Source organism: Apteryx rowi, unplaced genomic scaffold (assembly GCF_003343035.1).
Source record: "Apteryx rowi isolate R43461 unplaced genomic scaffold, aptRow1 scaffold_222, whole genome shotgun sequence".
Classification (NCBI taxonomy): Eukaryota; Metazoa; Chordata; class Aves; order Apterygiformes; family Apterygidae; genus Apteryx; species Apteryx rowi.
Genome location: NW_020448553.1, coordinates 1,262,785 through 1,288,776, shown reverse-complemented (window position 1 = coordinate 1,288,776; position 25,992 = coordinate 1,262,785). Strand labels below are relative to the sequence as shown.

Here is a 25,992-nt window from a genome sequence, read left to right as displayed (position 1 = left end):
GTTAACCACAGCAAAATCTCAGTGGTACCAGGCTCAGCGAGACGGAGAGAGCTGTTGGAAAGGGATCTGCCTTGGGTCTGTTTGTGACTGCAGGCAGCTGCAAGCTCACTACATTCTGCAACAGGCTGCAAGGAAGTGAGTGTGTAGATGGCCAGTAGGTAGAAATACAGCATGTCACGCACTAAGTTTAGATACAAACAAGAAGGGGTCTTTTAAAAAACACTAGAAGTGTTTGCTAAATGACAGACATTTTATAACTGACACCCAGGTCTGAGCAGCATAGCACTGGCTCTTCCAAGAGAGCACAGGTTGACTTCCAAGCATGAATGACGATAAACACGGAAGACCAAGAATCTGTTAGCAGGCTTGCCCATCAGCAGAGGTACAAGCACATAATCCATTACAAAACAGGAGAAAGAAATCTACTTGGAAAACATAATCTAATTTTGATTCTGAAATTCTCATTGACAGAGCAACTAAAGGGGGGGGTCTTTTTTTTTTCCTCTCTCTTTGTGCAGTATTAACGCTTCGAAAATAACAATGTTCCAATATGAAAGAGGAAATCGCTTATGTAGCAGATACTTTAAGTGCAATGTTTGATGACAGCAAAAGGAGGTCAACCTCTTAAAAACAGACACTGCACTGTTTTGCAGATTGGTCTCTATGACATGCTGTTCTCATTTTATTTTAGTTCTAATGAAGACCTTTAGTATCTAGCTCACAAGTTGTTGCATGACACTGATTTACAGACTGTTCTAGTCTACACACTACTCTGCTCAGGTTTTTTCTAGTTCAGGGAAGACTGACACAGCCTTCTCCAATCAAAGGGAGTTATCCCCTTCCTACAGAAAGGCAGAATTTGTTTCTGGGTTTAGAAAAGCTCTAAGTGCAGTCTGACAGGATTACTAGCAAGGGTTATGCAAGGAGCTATTAAAGAACTATTCCAGAAAAAAACAGGTCAGCAACCAAAAATCCCTTCTTTTGATATGAGGCTGATCCATAGCAGTAGAATTGTCATAAAAGGAAAACAGGGAATATCGGGTCCCTTATTTTTAGTTGTGCACTAACGTAATTCTTCCGTTCTTTTTTTTGAGGTTAATATATAACAGAAAGTAGTACATAAAAGGTTCAGTTGCAGGGGGAGGGAGGGAGGGCAGTTTACATGTCAGGCCAAATTCAGATCCCATTACTCACATTAGCAAGCAGCTACACAAAAGACCCCAGTTAGTTCAGTGGGATTAATCAAAGGATAAGGTTCCACTCAAACTGAATAAGTAGCAAAATTTGCCTCTAAATTACATACAGTTAATATTTTAGAAATCCTAAATAATCTGTATGAATAAAACAGTCACCACCCCCACCAAGGCCAAGTTGTAACAGTCAAAGTTCATTGTATTTCTGCATAAAACTGTATCTATGAAGTATCTTAAATTTACCAATCATTGCAATTCTATAGGAAATGCATTTGGGAACATTATCTTCAAGCAATTTAAGATAATAATCTAAAAAGCTCAATATTTTCTTGCATTACTAGGAATGGGATATCTGAATGAAGTCATTGTAAAAGATGGAGAATCTTACTTGGCTTAAAAGTTTAGAAACTCCTTTAGCATGTTCAAAATCTGGTCTTCCAAGTACAGCAGGCTCCTTATTCATTTCTCCCCTTCCTTTCTTGTACTCAGCCTTAAAAAAATCACCACAAATGAATGTGAATTACTATTAAATTTTTTTGCTTTTGTTTTATCACAGGAAATGTAAGCATTAAAACTAATAGGAAGAAAAGTATCATCGAGTGACCTGCATTGACACTGCTCTCACTAATGTTCTAATCAGCTCTGAAAAAGGCCTTCTCAGGCTTCAGCTCATTAACAACATAATATTTATTTATTCTGAAACACAATACACAGCATTCACAAAATTCAACTTTAACCAAATGCATAGCTTAAGCCTGAGWAATGTTGTTCTCCCACTGCTCCCAATCAAGGCAGAATGAGTTACAGCGGCTCAGCATTTCTTAAGACATGGTCTGCAGTTTACGCAAGATTATTTGTAGCAGCTGAAAATAGTCTTGAAACAAAACTAGGCTGAAAGGCAGCTTTTTTGAAATATAGGGTCAAATTCCACTCTCAGTTTTGCCATTGCAATCTTCCTGAAGTCAGTAAGGTTGCATTGGTGTAACACAGTGGAATTAGTCCCACAGGGCTGGTGTTATGTGATCTTTCTAGTTAACTACCTCCCATGCAAATCACTGCACATTTGTTCCAAAACCCAGCTGCATTAGAAAAGAGTACAGATGAATCTACAATAGGTGCTTTGCAATATCACAAATGAAATTACCCATTGCCTAAAAATTGGCAAGGATACATCATAACAACAGACTGAGGGAAAAAAGTCTCACAGCCACTCCAAGTCAAATGCAATTAGCAACTCTGGGCATTGACCATAAGACCTATTAGAAGTTTCTGGTTTTCAGAAAATGCTGAATATCCAAAAGGTGAATCTCAGACCTCTTAAAGCTATCTCCCCATGCCAAATTAGAGTCTCACCTGAAACTATCAGCAGTTGTTTAAAATCTTGGCTCACAGATTTTAATATATATATAGTGTTTCAGTTTCCTACAATAAAATATTAAACTGCATCACACATTACTGCTTCTCAAATTGCTCCTTGACCTATCCATTAGTAGATGTCACAGGGGGAGGGAAAAGAATTTCAGTGTGGAGGAGAAGARACTCATGCAAGAGGCGCTTAGGCGGCCAGCAAGGAATTGCATTTCCCTGCCACTGCCAGCCAAGAGGCAAGGAGGAAAGGGGAGTCCTGGGATGCAATCTCTTTTTGCACAGAGGTGAAAGAGGTCTGGTATGTCTTTTGAAGTGCAGTATGGCACACCAGTATATGCTGACCTGTTTGAGTATGGTTATCATGAATAAAACMAAAACAAAACCCAACTTTTATAAGCTTAACATTGCCCTTAGAACAATGACCAGTAACTGCAAACTTCATATTATTGACATCAGAACAGAAGGAACCCATAACTCTGTAACATTCCAAGCAAATTTTTTTTTTTTAACCTACATGGAAGATTTGGGGTTGCAAGTTTTCTCTTTGCGATATGAAATTTGAGTATTTCAGCAGCATTCTACATGGTCTCAGTGCAATTGGAATAAATTAAGTAGTATGTTGAAAAACATACAGAACAAGTAATGGAAGAACATACATCGCTTATTATCTTTGTTATCTCAGTTGCTGTCCTTATGTCTGGCCTGTTCAGCACTTCAGTGTATCTATGAGTATCTTGCACATCCTTCTTATATGATACCTGCCAAACAAAAAACATTTTTATTTAAAACAAACAAACAAAAGTTAGACATTGATAAATAATCTTTGAGTGACTTATCAACTCAGCCACCAAATGCAGTAAAACTGCCTAATATGGTTTGTTGCAACCCAGTCCTGCTTGACAGAGATTGTTTCGTAAGACCCACACACAGGTTAACAAAGGAAGAAATTCAGAAGCATAAAAATAAAATGTTAAAATGAAAATCAGTTTTGTTTAGAAGTATAATAGAACATGAAAGCACTGCAAAGACCCATCTGGTTTTGTCATTAAATTTCAGAGGAATTCTAAGGGTACACCATTTCTTTAAATACATTTCTTTAAATATAAACTAAAATCCCACTATGAAACTGAGTACCACAGTCTAGCAGATTGCAGCTCCACTGAACAGAAACTGTAATTCTAGCACGGTGAACATCTTTCTCAGTAATACACAGCCATGTGGCTGGTCTGTAATTAAATGACACCACTGCACCCCAGCCTCTCCCTCTCCCCATAACTCTACTTATCTGCTACTTGACACAATCATGGGAACAAGAAGGCTGAGCATTCCAGCATGCGGAGTACAAGACTGAATCTTTCTGTTTGTGCAAAAGCCACTAATATAATGAATGGGCTCAGAAACCTTTGGCCAGAAGGCTAAACCACATGTAGGAGAGGTCCAAATATTTTCCATTTAACAAAGCAATCAGAGAAACAGCAAAGACCTCAGGGACGCTCCAAAGCTCCCAGACCACAAGCTATCCTTCTTTTTCCTCTTAAAGATCCCTACACTTATTCCCTCCCTTGCAGTAGCACATATGCCAATCCAAGCCAATTTTCAAGAGCGGTCTTACTGAATTATTCTGAATAATCAAGAAAATTGTCCCTGCTAGTCCAAAGCATCTGAAAAATCGACATTTCATGCAAAAGTTGGAAAACAGAAAATAAACTCTACAGGAAGTGGAAAGTATCGGCACAGTTTCCTTTTTACTGGACAGTCTTTTAGATTTCTTCTACAGCTTAACAAGTTATTATACCTCCCAACATTGTAATTCACCATCACAAAGTCCTCAGAGGTTCCCTCAGCTTGAAGCTTCACTTATTAGAACCTGTGGATCTCCCTCCTATTTCCAATGCAATGTTTTACTCTGGGTACCATGTAACAAACTCAACTGCCTCAACCACTCTACAAATACAATTTGTAGAAATGTTATGAAAAAAAAGTGGKTTTTTTGGCAAATATTTTACAGGCAACAGGAAAGTAATTTTGCATCCATATGGCTTCAGCTAAGTAGACAAGCTAAATAGGCTTCACTCTGTTGGCTGCTTGCCCACAAATAAGATCTTGTAATTTTTAACCTACAATGAATGACACACAAGTATAATCAACAATAAAATAAATAAATAGGTAAGTTGGATGAAATACAGCCCAAACTATCACCTACCAATAAAATAAAAACTGTTTCTTATAGCTTGTTAAAACCACTGGAAGTTTTGTTTTGGTTAGGCTTGGGTATTTATTTTTTTAAGAAACTAGATGTACAGACAAGCACTTGCAATTCAGGGCTTTACATGAATTTAGTTAATTATATGCTGTTCATCCTAATGACCACATGAGGTGAGGTGAAAACCACAAAGGCAGCAGAAACAGGTTTCTGAATAGCACCCTATCATCCATGTAAATTGCAAATTAAAGGCCAGCATATGTGCTCAAAATAGAAATTAGGAATGGAGTGAATTTAAACAACAGAGAATCAAGAAGCGTGGTGATAAAGTTGAGGAAATGTGGTCACTTATTGCTCCCAAATGACATGATCATATAGTACATAGAATAATGGACTGTGGTTAATTTCAGGGGGAAAGGGGGGAAAAATAAGACAGTGACAGTCCTTTATATTTCACCAYTTTCAATTATATTAGATGCAAGGCCAATTGCTATAGCTTTCCCTGAGTGAATTATTATTCTTCCTGCACCTAAACCAGTATACCTATTACTTATGTCTGAGGGAAAGGCATCTAACATTTTACAAATGTCTGCAATATATATTTGCTCCATTCTGCAGCTTGTCATACTCCGGTGAGAATAAAAATGTTATGCAGCAGAACAGTAGTTTGTCAGAGGTAGGCCAAAGAAAGAAAAAATATGTTTCCCATTTCCTGAATAACCTCAATCCCTGGATGCTGACCCTTTCCCACTGGGACAGTGTGCTGGCCTCTATTACACAGCTGCTATTCTGTTCCATCTACAGATTTTTTTTTTTATGGTGCTATGTTAGAACAGTAAAATGAAAGCTACTCTGTGAAAGAAGGGGAACAGCTGTAGAAGGGGCTARGCCACCAGCTCAGTGTGTGCACCCACAGGCACCCAGAAGATGGAAAAAGAAGAAGGCTGCAAAAGGGGAGAAGAGAAAATTTATCCTGGTCAAGCAAAAGAGAAAGGAAAGCAACAGGAAAGGGAACAGCAGAAATATCCAGGGAAGGGACCATCTTTTCTTCTGTGTTTGTTCAGCCCCTTATCAAGAGACTTAAATCCTGACTTAATGCCTTGAGGCATTACAAAAAGCCCCTACTCAATCTTCACTTCAAAGGGTTGCTCAGGTTCTATCAAAAATCATCACCAGGGGCTCAAGAATTACTCGTTTTCTTGAGGACTGCAGACGTGTGAAACATCTGTTCTAACTGTCTTTCGTAAAAGAAAAAGGAACTGAGATACTGACAACTCGGAGCACCAGTGAAAGACCTAAGTGGAGACTTACAAAAGGCCAGTGGGAAATGTGAGGAAGAAAGAAATAGGGACACAAAGGCAAAAACTTGTACCATCTCTAGTTCTAAGTTGCAAAGCCTAAATTACAAATACTAACTACAGTGTTATAAATTGCAATAAAAAGTGGTTACATTGCTGATTAGTTTTTAAAAGAAACATCCATAAAACTAATGACAATCTGAACAAAAGCCATTTCCTATCTTTAATCCCAAATGTGATTACACAGTCTGACTTACCAGTAGTTTTTGCAAAGCATGGCAAATATTCAGGCCTTGCTCATAATTAGTAGACTAATTTTAACAGGGCCAAACCTCCAGCTCATATAAACAGGCATGAGGTCCACTGAGGATGAACGTGCTGGTACATTTCCTCCAACAGAGAGCCCTGAAGATGCTTCACCTTCCACTACAGTGCCAGYACATTGGGATGCAATGCAATGCTGCACAGTAAACAGATTTCTATTACGTCTGCAAAGCATCTCAGGCTCTCAAACAACAAATGAAAACTTCTGCTATACAGTGACTCAACCAGTTTAAGAGATTCAGACCTTTCTTGCAATCTTTTGTCTCCTCCCCTGTTCCAATTCCAAGCCAGAATAAATTATTAAAGTACATACAAAAAGCTATGGACACATTTTGCCTTCTTGAGATGCACACACAGAAGTCGGTGAGGAGCTGGGCACAGCTATCTGCAAGAGAATTTGTCTCTTACTGTTTGTCCCTGATTAGTCCTTTCAAATGGCTGCGAGTCTGCTTACTAACGGTCTGTCAGCTGGGTCTCTGCCCCCTTTCCTCTCAGCTGCACTTTGGGGTCCATCAACACTAGGAAAATGACTAGCTGGTGACAATCATCATTGGCAACAGCTTTTCTGGTCCCCTCCTCAAACGGTGGTGAAAACTGTTTCCCTGCTTGTGTAGAAGAAACAAATACATTTCTGGCCCATTACAGATTGATGCAGTCATCCCTGCTAGTAATGGCTTGAAAATTGATTGGTCCCAATTATATCAGGAGTAAACACATCATTTTCAGCACCAGTTGGAAGTGGCCCAGGGGGACCTGCTGTTGACAACTTCTGTCAGCAGAAAGTTAGTCAGTGCAAGGTGATTTTTTTAACACAGACGCTGAGCAGAGAGCCAGAAGAAGCATGGCTTTAACATGATCTGCATCAGAACAAACTTCAAAAATTCTAGCATGTTACTGAAGGTGTTTAAGCACACTCAGTTTAAAATCACTCATTTGTGTGTGTGGATTGTGACTGCACAATATCATGAATAGGAAAAAAGCCATATGCCTAAGACAATGTAGACTTCTTAAATATTCAAATTTAGAAGGTCAATAGGACATTATAAATTACTGTTACCGACATAATTTGGACTGCAAAGAGCATACATACATATTAAATGTTTGCCTAACTGTCAACTAACATTTTAAAAGCAGCACTGCTTGGTATATAAGCATTAGAGAAAAGATACCAGGGTGCTAACCTCAGATCTACAAACTGCCCTTTAAATATCCACAGATGAGTCTATCCCGGTTTTCTTTTTTGTAAAATCAGAATAACAACATGTATTTATTTCATACAATATAATGCTGTGAGGAGAATCAGTAATTTTAACCAAGCAGAATATGTAAACTGCTGTGTAAACCCTTAACATTATTTTGCTACTCAGCATGCACAGTAATGGACCATGGCATGGAATAAGCAAAACTGGGATCCACAACTTTGAGTATATTAACAGAATGCAATGTGCAGCTTTTACCTGGGGACAATGCAGCGAGTATTTTCCTTTCTTGAAAAACTTAACTATCATCTCCTTCTGCTGTTCACTTGCTCTCTTTCTTCCATCTGTTTGGTTCTCAGCTACACATAAGGAAAACCACTATTTTGTGAGTGACAGTTTTCTATGGACCACCACCTAATTTTTACCCCAAGTTTAGAAACTCCCAGATGAGATAAAAGACATCAAACAAACGCAGACATAAGGTAGGCTGATGGTCCCTCCTTCACTTTTCTTCAAATGCCTTTGTTGACAAAGGCCCATCACGAACATTCATCTCACAAAACAAAAACACAATTTATAGAGAAAAGTACTCTGCTTTAGATAAACACACTTTCATTCTAACATTATACAGTATTTAAATAATTTTTCAAGTAAATTCCCTATCATTAAATAAGTCACTTTTGTTCTTTTGAGAGCAATTCCTTCAGTGGAAGCATGAATAAGGGGAAAATGTTTTTCTCATACGTGATCACATTGTTCAGGAGATTTTAAAGCATTTCCCTATTATGCAGCTTCAACCCACGCTTATACAGCGTGTTAATGATATTCAAAGCGGTGTGAAGGCCTACAGCACATGACAGTTTCAAAATGTCAGCACAAACGTATTGTAAGTTGAATACAATCTTAATTTTTAAAGGAAATTGCACTTTTCACACAGTTGAGTATAAATGTCAGCCTTATTTTAAGGCTGAGTAAATAGTCTTAAACACATCCTAATCCTATTAGATGCAAACCCTGCATGTAAAGGTTGAATTGAGTTGGCAGACCATTGTAGGTAAACATGCATTCTGCTCCCATAGGTATACTGTACTGAGCGGTGGATAAAAGAGCTTTGTCCTCCTATTCCCTCAGTAGTTTCCCTCTTCTACACTGCACTTCTCAAAGCTGTGATTCTACAAATAGCCCAAGTTTCAGAAGACAAATACTTCACATTGGGGATGCTTACTATTCCATATTCTGCCTTAAACACAAAAACTCATGCGGTTCTTAATCAAACCTTTATTTATAAAACAAGAAATCCATAAACAAATATTCAGCATGGTGCTCAAATAATTACCTGCAATAGTTGGGTAACTCCCTTGAACAATAACAGAACATACATAACTTGCATCTTTATGTATAATAAAATTGCATTCCCATCCCATTGTAGCTTCCTTCAAGCAATTACAAAGATTTCATTCTTAAATGAAACTAACTGGTTTGAGTTTTATGTTGGATTTGGAGGGTTTGTTTGCTTTGTTTTGAAGTTTGCCAGGCTGAGAATACTTTCCTTCATATTTTTTCATTATTTTTAACATGCTGTTAAAAGTTACCGTTTACCAAAACAGCCTTCCCCCTCCTGTGTTTGTCTTCATATCCTTTTTTTGCTTGCTTTAAGGGTGAAAGAAGATAAAACAACTGAATTTAAATTTACTCTCACATCTGTACCTTGCTCTCATTAATTCTGTTAGCAGGTGAGGTACAGTTGTAGCACAAGGGAAATGGGTTTTGCACTGGGGATCTCCAAAATTGCCAATAGCACACTAATCCTCAGACTATGAAGAATCTGATGCAAAAACTAGTCTCATATTCCTCCTGGTCCCACCACCTACTCTGAGAGGGATTCCCATCTCTCTTCCCAATGTTATTTCCTGCCCTAGCACTCCCCCATCATTCCTCCTGTTAAGTAAAAACAAATTCCTGCTTAGGAAGAGTGAAGTTCACGTTCACAACTCCTATCCTCTGTCAATCTGACATCCTGACATTCCCAACAGCAGAGACAGCCAGAGTTTGACAGGAAGAGGGAATTCTGTAATCAAGGCAGGCTGCAAATTACTTCTGGGAGTTCCTACTCAGGTATTTCCCAGCAGTAGAAGAAGTTATTCTTCAAATATAATGCTTCCCTGAAGTTTTCCAGCAGCCTTTCAATCAGTGGCCAGCTGTCAAGATTCTACACACATGGACATATATCTAAGGATGACATTTAGCTTTCTGCCTACATAACTTAATAGTGTTTGTTACACTGTCAGTAAGGAAGATAAGATAAATTTAAGATAATTCAAAGTGAACAGCTAAGCTTCATTTTCTACATTGTTGCTAACAAACAAATACCCAAGTTGTCTGAAAAATAAAAGAGGAATAAAATCGCATATCTACCTGATTTGACTTTGTTACATACAAAGAACAGAAATGGATCATAATTTTGAAGGTATTTACTTGTTGGCCGTTCTTACAGTTTTTGTGTTCCCTTTAAAATGACCTCACTATTCTAGCCAATTTTCTCTTAAAATTCACATTTTTCATAAGTAACCTTTTATAAAACCTAAAAAAAACATATATTTTTCCTCAAAGGTGTGTTTGTATAATTCAAAACACTGATCCTGGCAGTATTTCTAATGCCAACAATGATGCACTGAGCTAGCGTAAGAGACCATGAAATCAAACCTGACTTGATACTAATAAAAAACATAAAGACAATTATTATACTTTTATACTGTGAAAACCTGAAGACTCCAAAAAGTTAATAAACAGCTGTAAAAAAAACTTTTAAAATATTCATAAATACTCTAATTTTTTTGTAAATTATGTACTTAAAACTATGAGAACAAATACTTCTATCAATGACATAAAACAATTCTAAGCATCAAACTGAACTCAATGGCTCAGATTTTCTAAATTCAGTCATGAGTCATTCTTTGGAACTCACTTAGATACTTATTCATGAGATGGGAATAAAGTTATTCATGTGCATAAAAGTGTGCAAGATCAGGGCAGAAATATTCCCCTTCTCTCCTCTAGACAGACCCCTCAGAACTATACGAATGTTGACAGTATAAGATACTGAAGCCACACTGCTGTTTATGTAAATGAAGAGTATTATGTAAATAGTTTTAAAGTTCAAGTAGGTATCTATGAATTCAGCAAGCCTTTCTTTGTAATTTTGTTTCAAACTGATAGCATTTAACAATAATAATTACTATTAATAAATAACAACAAATACTTTCCAATGCAGCTTAGCATAAAAGTCACATAACATTACTTGTAGCGCATATTATATACACATCATATCCCAAAATACATTATAGCAAATAATATAAAAAACCCACTAATGAAATATGAAAATATACCATGCGCAGTTTATTTCAGTTAGATATAATAGGGTTATCTACCCAAAACCAGTGAACTAATTCCAGAGAGGGGGATACTTACATCACTCTGGTATTTATGGACTTCCATGGCATGCTTGATATCTGGAGGTTCCTTCATGTGTGCATAATCTGAAGTTCCCTTCTCAGCATCATGCTTTTGTTTATAGAGAACCTAAAAAGACCAACAGTATACTTTGGTGACCTCAGCAGAGCAGGTATAACATTATGAGCTGGGTTAAACCTAGTGTAGTAGTGTGCCTCTATTCAGAAAAAATGTAACAAATAATAAAGCTCCTTAACGGAACCAGAACCCTGAACCAAGAGCAGCTTCTATCCAAAACAGACACACAGTCAGCAGAGAGATTTCTCTGAGTCTATTATTTTAACTGAAGAATGAGTACAAATGAGGAAGAAAACAAAGTACACATATACAGATACAGAAAAGTTACCTTAACAAGATGAAAATATGGCCCAAAGAAAAGCGTAATGGAAAGGGATTTTGGTCAAAATACACTTGAACCTATTAGCAAAGTAAGTATTTTCTGAGGTTTGGGGTTTTTTCCTGTGTTCAGAAAAAAAGAAAGTGTTTTGCGCATTCCTTGTAAATAAATAGGTTTACATGAATTACATATAGGCCAAACATCTATTTCTTCCACTGTTAGGAAATTATTAGCACAATCCACATTTTGACTAGCCCCTAGGTTCACAAAGAAAAATAATATTTATATTCAATTGTCACCATTCTGAAGGAAAATGGAATTGGAATGTGAGTTTATAAACAAAATCATTTTTATAACAGAAATTGAGTTGAAAGTTGGGCATTCATCCAGCTTTCACTGCACTGTGTTATACTTACATATACTCATGCATCACATACGAAAACTGCCTCAAAAAGCTGATATTGCACTTATCCTTGTCATAAGCTTTTATGCTTACATTAAGAAAATTCACCAGGTTTGATGCCTGAAGAAGCAGCAAGCATCAAGAAAATTCATTTTCTAATAACTCTCTGGAGCAAGCATTAAAATAATCCCTAAGAAAACAGCAAATACTAAATAAGATTGAAAGCTGATCAGGAGGAGGATTTGAAATTAAAACCTTCAAGAGCAGTGAAAAGAATACTGTGAAAATTTTGAGGCAAGATTCGGTATGGTGATTCAGCCTCTTTTAGGAAAGGATACTAAGAACTGTGAGAAAATGTCGTATCTGTTTATGTTTAAGGCAGCAAGATTGCATCCAAGTCACAGATCAGGATGCCCAAGGCAATATATAAGTATCTGCACTGACTATCTCAGATTACAAAATGATATATCGGCTGAAAGATTACGACAAAAAGTAGGGTTTTTGCACTGCTACTGTATGAATGCAAGTATAAGATTAGGAAACATAAAATGTGCCATCTGCTCACACAATGTAAATCCAAAATGATTAGGTCTCTGGGGAAACAAACAAGCAAAACTTAAATGAAACAAAAAATGACCGTGATTTCTCCATACCAATCACATTTTGCAAATGGGAAAGCAAATACTCTTTAACAAGACTGAAGCAACACTAACACATAATCAGCTGCAAAACTGTAATTACTATATAAACATATGCCCCAAAAACTCTTTTGCTACTTCCCCTACTTCACAGTGTCACTTTTAAGATGTTCCCCACTGAATACAATTCTGAAAAGCAGGCCTTACAGTTACTTCCAAAATCCAGTAATTTACAGATATTCTACTACATTAACACTTCGCATCAACATCTACACTTTTACGTTGACATAACGGGCTATTTATCCAAGGCAGCAAAAATCAAAAGCAAATCAGCTCCCAGTGTGAGAGAACTAATGGAAATTATAGTTGTGCGTCCACTATTCTTGGAAAAAAGACTGTTGCTTTAGCTTACTGTAAGAATATTTGGCTTGCTATTTGACAGCTGCATTTTTACTAAACTTTTCACAATATTTTTTTATAACCTAATCATGTAACCTTGAAGGAACCACAGGTTAGAGGGAGTTAAATGGTTGTCTCCTGTAGTCATTCGGACAGGTGTAAAGAAATATTGCCATACTTGTAAATCAGTTCTAGCACCGGTAAGCAAGCATGGAAGCACGTTTATGATGATTATTTCATCAGTATTCTTAGAACTCCTATTTTACATGTTACCATGTGCTTATACACATACTTCCCATTTCCTGCTGAATTTCCAAGCTGTAACTAAACTGAATTTTAATTATCAAATATACATATGCATCACAGTACTCTACACAGAGATCAAGTATTGGGGGTCACTCACATAACTGCTGCACTGTTGTGGTATTATTTAGTAACTCCAGGAATACAAGACAATAATTTAAGTGGGTATTATTTCAGATTGAACTGATTTGTAAGCATTAGTTTTTTTCTTTTTCTTATCTCTCTTTCATACACCATTGTGTCATTAAAGAGCTGAATTAAGGAAGGCTTTTAACTTAACTCTGACTCACTCTCTGTTTTGGAATAATTTAGAATAACTTAAATGCATTTTTTATTTTTTTTATTTCCCATTGAAATGGGAACTAAGCTGAACTCTCACCTTAAAATCTTTAATGTAGGATTTTGTAGGAGGAAATGTTCAAGAACACAGAAAATGCCATTTTAATCTCTAGACTGAGAATTAGATTATCCAATGTATTTGTTTAAAACAAAAATAGTGAAGTCCAGGAGACTAGTGTACCTGCCACCTTAAAAAAGAAGAAATCTTGAACATGAGATGCTATACCATAAGAAAAATGAAGAATTACATTAAACAGTTGGACAATGTGTGATATGTCTGTAAATTAAACAGTAAACCACAAAAATAGATATATTATAGTAAAGAAAAATCTGAAAGTTAAAGGATTCTGTTCATAAGTAAAAAAAAAAACTCTAAAACTTTCTCTAGAGCTTGAAAATATTGCTTAAGATCCACTTGGGTCATCATCTTTAAAAACCAACAGAAAACACTGTTGAGCATTGACATATAGTTACTACCTGAGATACTGCAGCACTGCACAAAGGAGAAAATTAAACTGCCTTCAGTTTGTTTTAGATTCTTCCTTTCAGATAAGAAGAAAAACAGTGCAATCTCTTCTTATGGCAGAAATAAAGTGATGAAAAAAAGTGATGAAGCACATACTTCTTTTTTTTCTTTTCTTTACATCATTTCCTCCCAAGCCCTTTTAAATACCTTTATCATGGTTTGTGACACCTTATTAAAAAAAATATTCCATGTAAGTAAGAACTCAGTATACTGGTGTTCAGACAGGAAAAAAAACTGGCACAAAGCCAGCAATGATTTGAATTTTTCCTTCAGAAATATTTTCCTTAAGAAAATTGCAATTTTTCCAGAAAATGTCCATTTCCTCTCTGGAAAAATCAAAATGGGGGTTCCCTGCCTAGACCACTCTTGTCAACTGCATTTTCTGTTTGCACTGAATGGTGAAATTGGTGAGAGCTCTGCAAGTTGGCAAAGAGGGTGAAGTCATGGGGTGGGGAGAGAGAATGCTGCTCCCTGACTTATCCTGAGGACAGCCAGGATGAAAGAGTGATAGCAAGGAAAACCTGGTTGCTCAACCTTAAGAAAGGTACTTAGAAAGCTACGGTCATTTTTTCTACTCAGGGGAAAAAATGAAACTGATAGAAGCTGCCCAAATATGTGAAGCTTATATGAAGCTTCCTTTTCACTCTTCTGAAACAATTTTTTCCCATAAAAAGTGTCATGATTTTTTTGTCCAAATTTTGGATGGATTTCTTTCTCTCCAGGTATTTATTTCCATCTTTAGGCCAGCTCTGCATGAAATATAAAAGAGTAAAAAAAAATTTTTTTTTTGATGGAACATCTTTCTTCTTTCCTGTACATCTAACAAGGGAACTGAGCATGCACCAATACAGCAAGTATGGGCAGAAAGCTCCACAGGAGGAGAAACAGAGCTGTCGGGGCACTGTGGTCTCCCTGCAGCATGGCAAGGTCCTGGCAGCGCTGGCACTGCGGGACTGGAGTCCTGGGAGAACAAAGTCCCAGCTCTGCCGGCGGCAGTGACAATGGCCATCACAAACAAATGCCAAGTCAGCAGACAGCGCTACCAGAGGCTATTTGCTCTGGAGAGGACAGGGAAGGGTAGCTGTAGGTGGGAAATTATCTCCATAATCTCTTATCAGTAAAAGGAATTTTCCACAAATGGCCTCTGAGTTCGCAAATCACCAGCATGATCTGAGATAGTGTATAAAAATCCACAAACTGGGCTAGATCCAGGTAGGCAGAACATGGAGATGCTGGGCAGCAGCGGTGTGGCCACACCGTTTCACAATCAAACATGAAATCAGGAGAGAGGCCGTTTCTCAAGCACACACCTGCTCTCCTGGGGCAGCCGGTGGTGGCGGGGGAGAGGCAGTGCCTGTCTCGTGCGCTCTGCAACGTGCCCGCTTGGCAAGCGAGGCTCCGGACCCTGCCAGGAACACGGTGCCGCAGCGCCGGAGAGCGCCCATGACAGCTGGCAACAAACACGTTGGATCCAGGCCTGGCATCCAAGGAGCAGCAAGAGGGAGTCAAAGGAGTCAATGTGTTCCAATGGGAAYGGGAAGGAGGACAGGTACCCATATTTTTCCCCATCTCTGGAAATCAGAACCTATTTAAAATCAACTCAGTATGATTGAGAAACAGTCCGTGGCCTTGGTTCTCCAGCAGCCTTTTTGCGAGTGTCAGCACAACAGCCATCCGGCACCGTGCTCGCTCCCCTTCCCCTGGCTGAATTGATGACCCGAAAATTTACAGTCACAGCTAGGAAGATGCAGCAGAAATCCTCCTTGCCATAGCCTGACCCAGTTGAAATATAAAATCCTTGTATTAGCAACTTAGGTACCACAGTGATAGGCACAATATGGATTAGATTTGAATACTGTAGAGAAGATTTTCCACTAGAAAATCCCCTAGGATCTCTCTTAAAGTAGCATTAAATTCAGGTCCCTTGCAACAGTAACCACAAGTTGGAAAAATGTGTCAGCGTATCTTTAAGTTTTATGGTACATTATGATTTATAATGCATCTATTCCTGAGGGGATGGTATGAATTTTACAGGAAGCATTTCTGCTTTACTGTAACTCCTCCTATATGCATATTTGTTTCTTCATGACTGTTGGATGATTGAACAAAACCTTCAAAAATATGAAATGAAAATGTCAGTCTTTTCCTTATGAGTTTATTTTTTTGCTGACTCAAATGCTTTCATTTTTAGTCTCAGTTCTTTATCTTTTCTGCCACATCACCAATGTTAATTAACCTCATTTGTGTAAACTAACGTAGAACGTACTCATTTGGAATGAATCCAGGAGTCAATCCTGTGGAAATGTTTTATAAATCAAGCCAACTGTTTAAAAATGTTATACAAGTTTAATTCTCAATTTATTTCTACTGTAATTCTTCTAATCACTCTATCACTCTTCTAATCTCTTCTATCTAATCTTCTATCTCTTCTATCACTCTTCTATCTAATCACTCTTCTAATCACAATGAAATGTCTCATTAATGTCATTTCAACTACTTTATTCCTTTGAGTGTATATATGTTCCATTTCAAACTATAAAGAGTAAAATACATCTTATGTTATTATATTTGCTTATTATAGCCTTGATTAGCACATCACTTTAAATCAAAGCATATCTCCACAAGCTGTCTCTAAAATGAAGTGTTTTCTTTTGTTCTGAATATTTTTCCCTGTTTGGAAAAAAATTTGCTGCATTATTAGAATAAATATTGGGATATAGTCCATAACAGGGATTTAGGAGYATGTTCACTTCATAGATTTTCTGTATTAAGCTAGAAGAGCTTAATACAATTCCATTGAAATCAATGGAAGCTAGGGGTCATCAGCCTACATTAAGGGTATTATTTCTAAGCTATAGAAGCAGTTACAATTTAATATTTTACTGGTTGTTAGCATGTTTTGCACTATATTCAATATACTTGATTTTATATTTGTAATTCTCTAAATTTTGTTGTGAGTGGTGCTATGTGGACTAATAATAACATCAAAAACATTTTTACCATTAGCAGTGAGCACTTGTAGAGCACTTGTAGAAGTCATTAAAGTGTTGTGGTTTTTTTCACTTTGCTTCAGCATCAAACATTTTAAAAATCTATTATGACAGCAAAGTTGAAATGGTTGTAATTTAAGGTTTCTCTCCTCTAAATACACAATGCAATGTCATGGAATTAAATAATTCCTTATTGCGTCCGTGGATTTCTAATGGCTTTGTTGGACTGATGAACAGACTGCCTGTTTTTAAATTTGTATTTAATCAACATAATGAGTCAGATTCTCAGCATTTTAAAAGTGAGTTCTTGAAGTCATTCCATTATGCTGATAAACTGACCTAAATAAATCAAATAGGCAATCAAGTATCCATTCAAAAGCACTGTTCAAATTGGTAATATTCGGTCATGCAATTAATACCACAATAATCTTTCTGTTTTAAAATTGCACCTTGCTCTGTAGCTGTGTTAATTCTTTTGCAAATACACTGTCAATTGTGGCTGGCATCTGCTGATACAGAGAGTTGGAAAGGTTTTTCTTAGCAGCTCCTTTGTACTTCACCTACAGGAGATAAAAAGGTGACATGTAATGCAAATTAAGTCAAATAGTCATAATACATATTGTTTTTTTCTGTTAAATAAAATGGCATAAAGATCAGCAGAACTGGAAAAGTTCTGCTACTGTCTTCTAAACTTTCAAGCAAAAATAGATCTTCAAATAATAACTTTAAAATACTTCAGATGCACGTGTCTAATTCACGAAGCTATGTGAAGTACCAGCTAATTAAATTCAAGAATTTGGAGGAAAGTATTAAATAAGGTAAGCAAGGCAGCTATTGTCTCTACCCTTTATTAAATCATTTCCAAAAAAACTCAAACTATATTTTTCATTCCATTTTTCAAAGTTTTTCACAATGGGAACAATGAGAAGCCAGTAGTAAAATATTTTACTGATTAGTATGTAGTAGCAATTAAATGTAACTGGAAAAGGCAGGAACACTGAAACTAGCATTTCTGTCATCATTTCTACTTAATCTTTTCATATTACAGACTCATTTTTAAATTCCTTTTTATTTCTTCTGTGCTTTCTCCAGTGCTCAATACTAGCAATTCCTAATAAAAGGGCCTTGTGACAGGCTAGAACAATAGTTCTAAATTTGAGGGGCTTTTCCTCCAGATCAAAGTTTTTCAAACTCAAAAAACAATAATATCAGGTATTATTTTGAAAGTAATCATAAATACCAAAGAATACCTGAAATTATACTGTCTAATGTCATTAACTTACTGTACTATTACTAGTACAGTACTAGTACTATTACTAGTACCTACTGTACTATTTATTAGAGACTAATTCTATATATCAATAATTTGCTATAGTATTTATTGATGTTCTCCTGAACAGAAGGCTCCTTTTCAGTTCAGTAGACATGCTGCCAAGAGMCAATTTTAGAAGTATTCAAGTTTCACCAAAACAGGTTATGAGACACTAGAGGTCAGTAATTTACCAGATAAACCATTCATCACATTATTGGGTTTAGGTAATGCATCTAGCAGCAGACTATACAAAAGTTTCATACTATAAAAGATATTGTATTTTTTWAAAAAAAAAAACTAATATCCTTGTATCTGTAAATCTTCTTCAATTAATGATTAGCAGCTTTTCTTTGATATCATACAAGTGGATTCTATAAATTTTTTCACTGTATTGCATTTTTGTAGACTATACAGTAGTCTGTCTCTTAGAAAGTTAATATAATTTCATATTTATGCTATTTGGGAATTATTCTATCTCAGAAATATGAAGATAAATAGCACAAAAATATCAGTCAGATGCATTTATATTGGATGTAGACGTACAGCAAACAAATATATATCATAGTATAGAGAATGTATATAAATTACATAACTCCAGTAGGGATAGTGGAATATCCTTTATCATAAACAAAGAGGTAGCACGAAAAAATGAGGCACCAAAAAATTAAGTTTTCCAAGGGTCACAAGGACAGAAGAATCACTCGGAACCAACAGCTCCTCAACAAAAGCAATTGTCTGTCAGTTAAAACTCCTAATGCTATTCTCGGCTATGAAAAATAATCAAAGATGCAACCCTATGACACCTTATACCTGCGACACAAAGAGCTGGTGGTAAATTGTGCTCTGTCATTCAGAAGATGCCAATTGTTTATCACTGTAGTAATATACGTGTGTACGTGTGCATACATGAAGACCTAAAAAAACTCACACATGGGCATGCATGGGCATTGATGCACATGGAGACGGTATTTACCTGATCTCTGCCCCAGCTCCCTCACTGACGGCCGGGGTGATAACAGTTCCTTCTCTCCTCCTGTTTGGTAGTGAGGCTGTGAATCCTCCACAGCAGGGCAACTACGCACAGTTATAATTCACATACCTTGTCATTATTGAATAACTAACTAAAAGAAATCATTTTGCTCTTTCTCAGTTTATCCATCTATAAAATGGGACAGCTATTACTGTCTCAGAACTGTCAATAAAATAGCGTGGAACCCTCAAAGAAAAGTGTTATATAACTCCAAATTATTATTACTCACACCCAGCATAAAGTAATTCCAGTTCTTTAACTCACTTGATCTTTAAACTGAATTGAATTGTTGTTTGGAATAAGCCCTCCTTCCCCTACTGAAAAACACACATCTTCAATTCAGAGAGTTTTGAGGAGGAATAAGTACCAAGAGAGAATTCTGCAATCTTTTAGGTCTTACCTCAGAAATAAAAGCACCAAGACTTTTCACATGTTTTAGCTGAGGGGTGTCAGGTACAAATATGCACTTGCCCTTAGATTTTTCAAACTCTTCCTTATAGTGTATCTACAAAGAGGAAAAAAAAGAAGTTTAATTGTTCTTAAAAATAGAAAAGCATACAATGGCTATCTTTATTAGAGTAATTCTACTCGTTCAGACCGGATGCTAAAATTCTGGGTACTATGCTGGGTGGCTAGCAAATATCACAGGCTGGATCAAATTAAGCCACATAGGGAAATACATAGTTTTCACACAGGGTATCAGGTCTATGTGAAAAATCACAAAACTCTTTGATATTAAAGATGAAAAAGACAGAATTCTTCTCTATACCTACAGCACACTTTCACCACTGTTCACAGATGTTCCAGTATCTCTAAAGAAAGGGTAATTGAAGAAAGCATTTTCTCCTTGATCTCAAAGATAAAATTGTTAAACCAGGTTCTAACCCCAACATTGCAAGCACAGAATCTGTATTTTACTATAGTATAATAAAATGTCTCTTTATGAATCCGAGAGTTACATGAATAAATTTAGAAGGTCATTGCCAAATCACTGGCTACAAAGCACCCAGATAGTTGTGACATGCAGGTCTGTCAGAGACTCTTTAAAAGGGAGCAAATTTTAAATTGAGCCACTTCTAAAGTTCTGTCTATGCACAACAGAAACTCTTTTTGAAACAAAGCGTATTTTGCAGAAAAACAAGTGCTTATTCTTTTCAAAAACAACATAAAGTCCCAATCTTTTCCTTACTCAGGGGCAAACAATATTTCTAGCAGTATGCAGGTCCAGTAAGCAGTTACCTAAAAATAATCACCTGACTGTTGATGAAGTCAGACTTACATTTTGTATTAGTGGGATTGTCAAGAGTAGGAAATGTATGATGAAACTGGACATGGTGAAGATATAGGGAGTTTTCTAAGATAGGATCTGTATGAAGGAACATGGCGAATATGATGAGCTGGACTACATCTTAAAAAGACTGACACCTTACATGGATAGTCCTTACTTTTAAAGGTACTCCCAATAAGCAGCCTTAACGTTTTTTACTGACATTTCTTTCTTTGTACATAGCATGGTTYAGTTCAGTGAAAATTTAATTATTTAGGATTAAAATTTCCTGATTGCTATCTGCTACCATTTCTCTAACCTCATTTGCACATTCTACACACTGCAGACTTGCTGACAAGCACTGACAGAAGCAGTGTGACCTGCGCCTGAACATTACCGAAATATGCAGTCTTCATTTCCTCTTTCTCTGAAACCTTAATGAACATCACCAGTTCTAGCCTACGTTACTCAAAAGTGACTTGGAAAATTCATCAGAAAGATGGCAGCTTACGCAGAATCAGCTCTTGGCCTTTCTGATGTAAGCTTTTTGTCCACCACACAACGGATTAGATAAGGTCAAGTTCATTTCAGACAGGCAACTACATAACCATCACACAGGGAAAAATTTTTACTGATCTCATCCAGATTTGGACTACTGAAGGAGTCTACATCTTATTACCAAGTCATATTGCCTCCCTTAAGGGAACAGTGTATTTTAAATAAAAACTTTTTCTGGAACACAGGGTGCAAAATTACAGTCTGTCACCACTTTGCTCAGGGCCTCACCAATCCAATGGTCCATGTAACCTGTTTGTGTGACGCTGTACTCTTAGGTAATCACAGAGCAATATATGACAACAGAAGAGTAAGTTTCAAATTGTAATTTTTTTTCCTCAGTGGACTTTTATATGGCAAAACCAAACTTTATATTACAAACAAAGTCATCCAACCTGCAGGCTGTGGCTCCCTAGGGAAACTCATCTTGCCCATGGCCTGCTCTATCAGTCTTTCTCACAAGGGAAACTCAGGAGCAGGCTAAGGGAATGGCTCTGGTCCTAGCAGCCTAATCCAAGCAGCCACCTTTCCCTTGTATTCAGGAGCACATATTAATCAAATTTAAATACAGGTAAACTGTAAACCCTGCTCTTAGTATTTTGACATCACTGGTGTTAACTATGTTGACAGTCATCATGCAAAGATCCATTACAGAACCGTCATCTCTCAAAGATCCATTAAGCTTAGAAAAGCCACAAAAAGGTCTGAACTGTTTCATCTAGTTCCTATGCTAGAGCACAATGGACTTTTTTCCACTACCGATTCCCTTTGCAATCCCCACACTTCTTAATTTATAATCTCTCATAAGACTGGAAGAACTGTGTCAGATCACAGATCCATCTAATACAAAATCCTCTCTCTGTGGCCCACAGAAGTCTAGACAGAAGTGTAAGAATGGGGCAAGTATACAGGATTATTGCCCCAGGGTATTTTCCTAGCCTCCACCAATTTGGACTTCAAAGTCGTCCTGAGTCAGAGGCTGTGATTAATAATGGTCAGACCAGAGGAATAGCTCCATCCTGAAGTGGCAACAAGCCTACTGTATCAGTGGCAAGGCACTCTGTTTCTATACTTGACTCTGTGCCTCTGTAGCTCCTGCTTTATAACAAAGAGACCACAGAATTATTGCATGACAAATGAGGAGTAAGATTTGAACTTGATGCTGAGCTGAGGAGAAGACATGCTAAAGCACAGTTGGACTTCATACAGGGGCAGTTAGATAGTAAGTGGTGCAATTTTTTGCTGTAGGTGAAAAGAAACATTGGTGCCATGCATAACTAAAATTCAGTAGCATCTTCACACGGCACAGTGTCTTCCTCTCCACAAGAAAGGATTATGACAATTTGGTTAATGATCATTTTATTTGTACAATAACTCCTCTTTCTGCTTATAATAGTATTCATAACATCACACTGTATAATCAAAACAAAGAAGAGATGAAGAGATAATAAAATACAAATAATACAAGCAAATGGACAGGCTCAATTTCAATACGGAAGAGAAAAGGCCTGGATAGGAAGGTAACTCATATAAACCCAGTACACATGACAGCTTTGAAAAAAATCTTTGAAATAAAATTGCTTAATGGAGGGAGATTAAATAAAATGGCTTTGGAGAAGAACAATTCAGGGGGTATCACAGCCACAGAACAAACATCTGCCAACCTCAAATGCAATGGAGGATTTCCTCAACAACAGGAGCACATACACACTTCACACCTTCCCCCTACATACAGCTCAAGGCTGACAGTTACACATGCACTAAGGACTGTCATCACAACTGTTTTTTGAAATAATATTGCCAATTTAAAGTCAGACTCCAAAGAATGCCGGGTGAGCACAATGCAATCACAGTATCTCAAGTCATGAGCACTCACGCCACTGCATTCTGAYGGAGTGGTTGTGCTGACAGCTCCACAGGCAGAAAAGGACAATCATCTAGTCTTGTGGTCAACAAGGACACAGGCTGCTGTCACAAGGTCATCTTAGGGTAAAACTGCAAGACCCATAACCACTGTACACATAAAATGTACAGACATGCACCAATGATACAYATACACAAACAGAAAGCAGTTTGGGCAAAGACTCCTGCAAAAAAGCATCGAGCAAATCTAAAAAGTTGTGAATGTTGATAAGTCAAAAAAATCAAAAGCAAATATGCAAACTCTTTGCAGCTTATTGGCCTCCACAATTTACAAAATGTGCAGGGAGAGGAAACTTACCCCCACTAATCACAAGAAATTCTAATTATAGCAAAAAAATTCTGGGAGACAAAAATCAATCCCTGAACCATACTCATATTCCATTAGAGCCAATGAAAAAACACCTACTGATTTCAGTGGATGCTGGATAAGTCCCAAAACTGGGTCCCATTTTAAAACACAGAGAATCTTCTTTGAAATTAAATTGGTTCTGGACCATTACACATTACTATCGCTTTGAAAGCATTAATGACRCTATGCCATTATGCTTTACATATCTCAGGGAAAATCTGACACACTTACAGGCTAAATGCATCACAAGCTTTCAGCAAAAGCCCACATCTCTGAACCTTATAGACTTCAGGAACCTGGTTTAACTTATTCACCTTAGCCCCAAGCCTCTGCAGAAAATGAGAGAAAATATAGTCACTCCATTTATCAGTTAATTAACAGCCACAGCCAATATTACTCCTAATGGGTACACAGCTCAGTAACAGTTCCTTTTCAAATAAAGCAAAAATTTCTTCAGCATTTTTCAGGGTGTTTTTGCCTTTACAGCAACCATGTTTAAAAACAAGTTGCACAGAAGCAGTGAATATCTTTCAGGTCAGGCTAGTGCTGCAGCTCCATTTTCATTTTGGCCTTTACATAAATTAGCAGGCACTTATTGTGTCACATGCCATTTATTTCCCAAAGAAAGAATGTAGATAGTCATCAATAAAAATATTAATAACTTCTACTACTTTCTAAAATAGCTTGAGATTATAAGGGAGCCATCTTATTAGCTTCTCATAAGGGTCTATCCAATTTTCAGCAGTCATCCCATGAAGATAAAAGTATTACAAGATGGCCTATGGACAAAGAGGAAGCTTTGACCTTGTCAAGTCACACTTTCAAGCCAGCACTGTAATGCCTACACATCCTAGATAATGTCATTCTGGCACTTATCTATGCTTTTCTATGCCCTATTAATGAATTTGTACCTTACGTGTAGATTCTGTATGTATTATTCTTAYAAAGTCAACATACTCTTTCACTTTAAACAATAATAACCTGAATCTAAACATCATATTACAATACGAACCAGCCCTCACTTTTCAGTTTCTTTAGAAGAACACTTGTTAAAGCAAGTCATGCTCTCCCCAGTAACGTCTTCTCAGCTGCAAGCTGCCATCTTCAACAGGCTGTGAAGGAGAACTATCACTCTAATTCCAATTCACATGACAAAAGTTACTTTTCAGAAACACGTTTCCAGAAGAACATGGAAATAAACATCAACCAAGCTAAATTTGATGTCGTTGCATTGAAGCAATTGGAATTTCAATTGAAATATCTCAGACCTGATCTGCAATGTTTATATAATGTTTATACCTGATCTACAATTTTAAAAGTATTAGAAATTCTTGACTTCAATTACCAAGTTAAATAATTTTTAAAGATACCCTAACATCTCAATGAATTTTTCCTATAAGCCTAAGTCAAGAATAGTATGCTAAGCAGTATTGAACTTCTATCACCATAGCAATTTAACTTCCTCTGTAAACAGACTGACAGATATTAATCAAAGTTCATCTATTTGATTTTTATCCTCCCTCCTTACAGCTATGCATATTGGCGCCCAGTTCCGTTTTAACCAATAAAAATTGACAGGATAAGGCTATAACTAGAAAAGATACTGCATTTTCCTTGTGAAATCAGCAAAGAAATTCTCATGGGAGAAACCCTCTCATTTTTAGAGCAGACCCACTGTAACAGTATCATTCTGTGAGACCGACATTTCAGAACTTCCTCCTTCCCAAGGCCCGTAAGTGCCTGTGCTTCACACTGCCCAAGCACTCAGAGAAGCTCATCCTGCTGGGGTTGATCATTTCAGGTATCAGAGTAGGCAGTGCTTTTGTATTACTCTGTTTTTGTATTTGAGCCTTCAATCGGCACACAYAGCATTGTACATATCTGAATAAATATATACGGCAAATGTATACACATGGTAAATATAGTCACTGAAAAAAAAATGCAAATGTTAGGGTGCAAACAGTCACTATCACTTACATCACTTATTATTTCAGTGCATTTTCGGGCCAGTTCTATATTTCTGTCTTCAATAACAGGCTTGAGGAAGACCTATAAAAGAAAGATAATCATTCCAGGGTTATTCTTCTAAAACAGTAAGAAGAGAAAGAAATAAGTACTTTTCAAAGCTATTGTTTTTTCACTCACCTTTTCCTCTTCCTTTCCCTCCTCATTTTCATCCTCCCTGAAATCCTGAATGACAGATACTCGCATTTTAGTACTTTAGAGAAAACAACAATAAAAACTCTAGAAGATTCAGTGCTGCAGGAAACAGCTCAGACTCTACAGCATGCCTGGAATCAATGCTTCATTTGTGTCCTCCACTGCACTTAACTTTACCAAGGCTCCTTCCTTATTTAGGCAGCACTTGACAGTCTTTATCTGAACAATTCAGTGTGAGTGAACTGAAAGGCACTGCAGATGGCCTTGCTAGCTATCAGTCTCAGCAGAGCTAATGCTTCTTACTGATAAAACATAATTGTGACCTTTCCCGGTCAACTATTTTTAAAATGTCTAAGAACATATTTA

The 25,992-nt window shown here is 37.0% G+C and overlaps 1 protein-coding gene across 1 annotated transcript in view; it reads right to left on the bottom strand.

Moving 5' to 3' along the window:
* Positions 1 to 25,677, bottom strand: part of NEBL (nebulette) — a 91,287-nt gene extending 65,610 nt beyond the window's left edge. Inside the window, exons 1-7 of the mRNA XM_026064960.1 lie at positions 25,594 to 25,677; positions 25,444 to 25,515; positions 19,773 to 19,877; positions 17,480 to 17,590; positions 11,054 to 11,164; positions 3,218 to 3,319; positions 1,582 to 1,683 (exon numbers count right to left, since the gene is read on the bottom strand). Of these exons, the coding sequence (XP_025920745.1) occupies positions 1,582 to 1,683; positions 3,218 to 3,319; positions 11,054 to 11,164; positions 17,480 to 17,590; positions 19,773 to 19,877; positions 25,444 to 25,515; positions 25,594 to 25,677 (687 nt within the window). The remainder of the gene's footprint in view (positions 1 to 1,581; positions 1,684 to 3,217; positions 3,320 to 11,053; positions 11,165 to 17,479; positions 17,591 to 19,772; positions 19,878 to 25,443; positions 25,516 to 25,593) is intronic.
* Between the last annotated feature and the right edge of the window lie 315 nt (positions 25,678 to 25,992).